The 6,032-nt window shown below is 37.8% G+C and overlaps 1 protein-coding gene across 3 annotated transcripts in view; it reads left to right on the forward strand.

The window, feature by feature from the left end:
- RMND5A (required for meiotic nuclear division 5 homolog A) overlaps positions 1-3,588 on the forward strand; it is a 28,594-nt gene extending 25,006 nt beyond the window's left edge. For 2 of the 3 annotated variants that reach the window (XM_014936026.1, XM_014936025.1), the window contains exons 7-8: positions 374-528; positions 1,870-3,588. In XM_014936026.1, the coding sequence (XP_014791512.1) occupies positions 374-528; positions 1,870-1,933 (219 nt within the window). In that variant the 3' untranslated portion in view covers positions 1,934-3,588. The remainder of the gene's footprint in view (positions 1-373; positions 529-1,869) is intronic. The other variant, XM_014936024.1, reaches the window with a different exon arrangement.
- Positions 3,589-6,032: the final 2,444 nt, after the last annotated feature.

Below are 6,032 nucleotides of genomic sequence, written 5' to 3' on the forward strand. Positions count from 1 at the left end.
CCCCCCCCCCCCCCCCCCAGATGAGATCTATTATCTAAACCATTTTGGAAATCACTGGGTAGGAAATAAAGAAAGTCTTGTTGGGTCATCAGCTCAGTTTTCTTGCCAGGACATAAATCTATGCTAAAATATGCACTTTTCCTTTGGCAGAATACTCTGGTTTGTTGGGGATGGGAAGAAGCAACATAAATCACCATTTTAAGATCACAATTAAGTATTTTTGGGTGGGAAGTTGTCAGGTATCCACACAATGGCTTTTGCTCCCTTCACAGCTGAATTGTGAAATCTGTTAAGTAAGGGACATGACCTGAAAGGGATAATTGCTGGAAATGTAGTTTCCCAAGCTAAATTGTTGTATTAATTTCTTTCACAGATTGAAGTGGACCTTGGTAAAAAGTGCTGGTATCATTCAATATTTGCCTGTCCCATTCTTCGTCAGCAAACAACAGATAATAATCCACCTATGAAGTTAGTTTGTGGTCATATTATATCAAGAGATGCTTTGAATAAAATGTTTAATGGCAGCAAGTAAGTACAATTTTTTTTATTTCAAGCAACTTATAGACAAAGACAAATCTTAAGAATGGAATTATGTGTTTTGGGAAAACGTAATTGGTGGGAGCATGTTAATCTTAGAGAATGACTTAGAAATCAGATAAGCCAGGTTGATGCACCGGAGGAAAGCGTAACAAACCCTCTGATGTAAAAAGTGAGGTTACATGAAGGCATGCAATGAACAGAGTAATTTCTCAAGTTGTAAGTACCATTGTGCTGTCTTAAATTCAAAATAGAGACTTTACATGCACAGTTTTTCATTGGGAGCAAGGTTAGTAATGCATGAAACATCCCTTAAAATTAAACCTTTGGAAAACATGGTTTAGTAGTTGAGCAGGTAGTTGAATTATTGCTGTGGAAGCACCCCTCCTTAGGTATCAGTGGGGTGCCTACAGACTTTTTGGGAAGGAGGAAATGGGAGGGAGAGCAAGCTATACAGATCTTCTTGAAGAAGAACCAGCAGTAATTTGAATTGAATATATGCAGCATCCATGGAGGCTGTCAGCTTAATTTAGAGCCAGAAGTTGTTTTGAAAAATCCAGTGTGAAAATAAGTGATGCTCTAAATGTTGAATGATGTCTGCATTCTTTGCCCTGCTAGAAGAGCCCCAAGGTATGCCTTCCTGGGCGGCTTTAGCCCTTTTAAGCCATCAAACTTGCTGCTGTACTATTCCTGTCCCCAGTCCCTCATTCCTGATGCTTTCATTGATCAGCTTTAGCGACAGCACAGCTCTGACAATATCACCTTGAGGGGTGGGGGTTGAAAGGCCCCAACTTAGAGATGGGGACAAATGGATCAATGCTAACCAGGTGGAATTGGATCAGTGCAGCCCTCAGCAGGGAGGCCAGGCTGACCTCTGTAGCCATAGCCTGCAGGAGCTGATCTAAGTGGCTTGTAAAATCATAGCATTTTGGGAACCAGAGAATAAAATGCCCTGAATGGTGAGGAAGTCAAAATGAAAGCTACCAGCATATTTAAAATGATTGAAATGCAACAACCTAATCCAGAAGTAGAAATAATATATTAATCATGAAGAGTAATTTCTTGGTATTTAATAATTCAGGAATATGTGGGCGAAAGGTGAGAGAATATAATTAGAAGAAAAAGCGCGATAACGTGTCTCTCAGCTAAAGGTGACTTTTAACGGAGCCAAGTAAAGCATGATGCCTTAAGAGTGCATTTGTTTCATGCTACAGGGGGGGAAAAAGAGGAAGGATTATTTCTGCAAAGTTGATAGCTTTGTAACCAATGAAGAAGCTTAATGCTCAGTTGTTGCACATTGCCATGATTCTAACACCTTGTCTTTGTCCACAGATTAAAATGCCCCTATTGTCCCATGGAACAGAGCCCCGGAGATGCCAAACAGATATTTTTCTGAAGAAAAGTTTCATTATGCAGTTTGTAAGTGACACTCTGGATTTCAGGTGCATTTCAGGAGAATTAAAACACACTTATTCCATTTTATGCAGCAGACTGAGGACTCCTATGTTTGTATAAGCTAATGCTACAGAAACTTTGCCAACATTTAGTATATACATACCAAGTGGAAATGCTACAGAAATATTATTACCATAGGGCTTTACTATACTCTTGGTCTCCATACCTGATCAAGTTACTACACCAGCAGTTGTCATTCAATGCAGGTTTTTGTACTTAATTATACGGTGACTTTTTACTTTTTAAAAGCAGAAATTTATCACCCCCATTGGTTTCATATTATTCCCGCTATTATTCTATCATTCTATTGATAACTGTCACCTTAGAGAATGTTTGTGGAAAAAGTTTTATTTCCTGTAATGTGTATATAATTAAAGGTAAATACTTCAGAAAAAAAAAGTTTGATAAATTGAATAGTGGTTACAAAACTAATTTGTATTTTTTTCGCTGAAAAAGCTGTGATATATTCTGAGTTTTTCTTTCAAACATTTTTTCAACTTTTACATAGAATTCAAAGTAAATGTGCATATATATAAAGTATATAAAATATATAGCCCCAAGGGGCTACCTGTTAAAATCCACCACTAATTTATAAGGGGGATGTGTGGCTAAATTACTACTGGAGCAGAGAGGGAACGGGGAATCCTGTTCCTTGGATTTCACGATCAAGAAGTGTCTGTGTAAGAGAACATTCAATAAATTCTGAAGTGGAAATGCTTTTAGTCGATGACATTTGCTCTCTGGCCTTTGTAGTCATGTTCTTTGAACTTTGTATTCAGGATTAGGCTATAAATGTCATGTTGCTGTATAGTTTAATAGTCATTATAGTGTGCTATTTATAAACAGTTATCAAAACCAAATAAATTGTAGAAGTATTCATTGTTAAATGGGGAAAAGCATGTTCTGATGCAACCTACTGATCGCGACTCTGCACTTGGCGGAACTGGGCCCTACATCATATATTAGGAGGTAGCAAATTTTCTGTAGCTTGAGAACACTTTGCTTCTAGCCTTGTTTTTGTAGTAGACTATTACTGCCATTGCCACTTTTTCTGCTAAATTTGTCATATTGTTGACTAGGTAAATTTGTACTCATAAACGAAATGTAGATCATGGCAGTTAAATCTTTTCTAGTGTGCATATATTTGTATTTATTGCACTGTCCTATAGTAGGGCAAGCAGCCATAAGGCATGCAAAGCTACATGTAAAATTATATTTCTGTATTGTGTAGTTAAAAAGAACCCAACAACCCAAGCTTACATGGTTGAATACTGACACACTGGTTGAATGCACTAGCACAATGCACTACAGAGAAGACCGTCTTTGAGAAATCTACACCTTTTGAATTTGTATGTCACCTGACTTGAGAGACTGAGTTGGACTCTATCGGATCAGTGACAGTGGACATCCCTAAAGAGACATTAAAAGGAGCAAGTCAAGGCACACAAATTTTAAATTTTAAATGTGTTTGATACATGTGAAAAATGCAGGTGTGTGATTTTTCTGCAAAACTTGTATTCACACTGAGTTCAAAACAACCGCGTTACCAAGTGGTAAAATCAACAATAAACGGGTGAGGATATTATTTTCCATGTAGGTTTCCTAGTCTTACTGAAATTGCTTTTAATATTTTCTTGTAAGTGGAATTGCGTAATGCTTTGGATTTAAATGAAATGGCATCTGGACTGTTTAAAAATAATAATAGCAAAAAAAAGACGCCCAAAACCACCCTGAGGTGTAAGTGCTGCATCTCTTTTGCTGTTACACTGCTGGTATTTTGGCGTTGGCATGAACACTGGGTAGTGTTATAGTGTCTCTGATACAGTTGCTTAGTGTACAAAGATGTTAAATGGCAGCAGAGTACCAATTCCATTTACGTACTAGAATGTTTGTAATACGGTGGTCCTGTTTTCCCTTTTAAAAGGTGCATATTATAGATCCACAGCTGTTTTCACCAGATAATTGCAGTTCTTTTCCTAGCTTTCTGTATGTTTGAAGATAATTGCTTGCAGTTTTGGAGCTCCACCGACAGGTGACGCTAGCAGTTTATTATAGAACGCTTATATGCTGACAGTGATGGCATATTGTGCTGGGCATTTGTGAAATGTGGCTGCGTTTTGGTTGTTAAAGCTGTCCAGTTTGCCCTTTGAGGGGATGCAAGTTACCTTCTACTAATGCCTGATACACTTCTAGTAACTAGAGAAAGCGCTTGCATGGGTGAAAGTGAATAATAGTCTGAGTTTTCATATTTAAAATACAGTTAGCAGCTGATACGCATACATTTTCTCTAACAGGGTTTGGGAATATCCATAGTAAAAAAAAAAAAACCACCAAAAAGTATTTGATTTTAAAGCTACAGCATTGTCTGAGGTCTGGCTGTATTACACTTTCGGACCAGCTTGTGAAGCCTTTAACTAGTCCCTTTGTGCAGCCAATGCCTTTTAATGAGACTGCTGCATGATGAAAGTAAAGAGACTCAGCACATTTATATCTGTATCGAGATCACTGTGTCACTCCTGGGTGCTGCACTGGGCTTGTGACTGCTGCTTGCCCCCCTCTCCTTTGCAAAATGTGTCAGAGCAGCAGCTCTGCGGCAGCAAGCACACTCACTAGTAATGTGGGTGGGCCTTAAGCCAAGAATTATTTTGACCGTGCTTATATAAAAGGTTTAGCTTGTAGGTGCTGCAAAAGTAATGGATGGTTATAAATACGATTTCCATAGCACTGGCTTGTTAATAGTGTTATTTCTATGTCTATTAATAGACATGTTACATTAATTCTATTTAAATAATAATATGAGTTTGAATTTTTTTAAGTTGGAAGTCTGTTGTGATACGTTCTTGTGGGGTTTCAAGTTCTGACTTGTGGTACAAAGCATAATCAAACCTTAAAAACAGACAGTAGGAAACGAAGATAGTACACAGCCTTTTTGATCTCAAAAAGTATCGATCATTTTTGTAATGCTATGACTGTCATTAACACAGAGCTTGTGTCCTCTCCTCCTGTTAGTACTCTTGATCAGCTGCTCTGTGAAGTATTTTTGAATTGGGGAAAGTCTCTTCCTGCAGTGACTTCAGCACTGCACATTGTGAGTATAGTGTACATGGCTGAAAAACAAATCTTGCCCGCTAAAAATCAATGTTTCTCTACTGAAATACTGTCTTGATTTCAGTCTTCTATCTGTAAGTCAGGTTAATTAACACGCATAGAAGCTGCAGTGAAAGCTGTGTGTTACCAGTAATGAGGTAGAGCTTCTGATTGCTGTTAACTTGGACCTGTCTCCATCCCGTTGCTTTCATACTTTCTTCCTAACATTTTACAGGGTGGCTGCTGCTAAAATTTAAGGTTGAATTTAGTTATGACTACTCAGAGCCAACTCGCCAAGCTTAACACAGTGAGTTTGGGTTTGATTTTCCTTGCAAGGTTTGTTTGCCTGCTGCCAGAGACTGTTTTTCTTTCTCTCCTTGTCGCTACAGAGGTTAATTTATCTCTAGGGAGTGGAAATTCATGCTCTTTAATCCATCCCAACTCTTGCACTTTTCTTTTTGTGAATAGGAGGCTGCAGTGTAGAGAGAACAGAAAAAAAAGTTGAGAACAGAAGAAAAAAAATAAATCAGTGGCAGCAATGATCTGTAGTGAATAAAGCTGTAATGTAGTATTACGTTACTATTTAATTCAAGCCCTCATATATACATATATATATATATATATATATATAAAAAGGAAGAGTGGTTTACAAAAGTATATATATGTGAGGGGTGTGACTTGATGTTCCTTTATGACTTCATGTTTGCATTAAATGATGAGTTGTATAGGCAAATATGGAAACTGGAGTTGTTTACAGCCTACTATAAGCACTTACTGAATCCTGCTGGGTTTATATGCAGGAACTCGTGTTTTCAGATCACACTGACTTGTAGTTTTTACAGGTCAGCTGTATCTGTGTATTCAAATACAAAATCCCTGGTGGTGTTGTCCAGGTCCTATTCGACTTTAGACCTAAGAGTTTTTTTTAGACTTTCTAGAGGGTTGTTTCAAAT

This window comes from Calidris pugnax, unplaced genomic scaffold, assembly GCF_001431845.1.
Source record: "Calidris pugnax isolate Ruff unplaced genomic scaffold, ASM143184v1 scaffold14, whole genome shotgun sequence".
Classification (NCBI taxonomy): domain Eukaryota; kingdom Metazoa; phylum Chordata; class Aves; order Charadriiformes; family Scolopacidae; genus Calidris; species Calidris pugnax.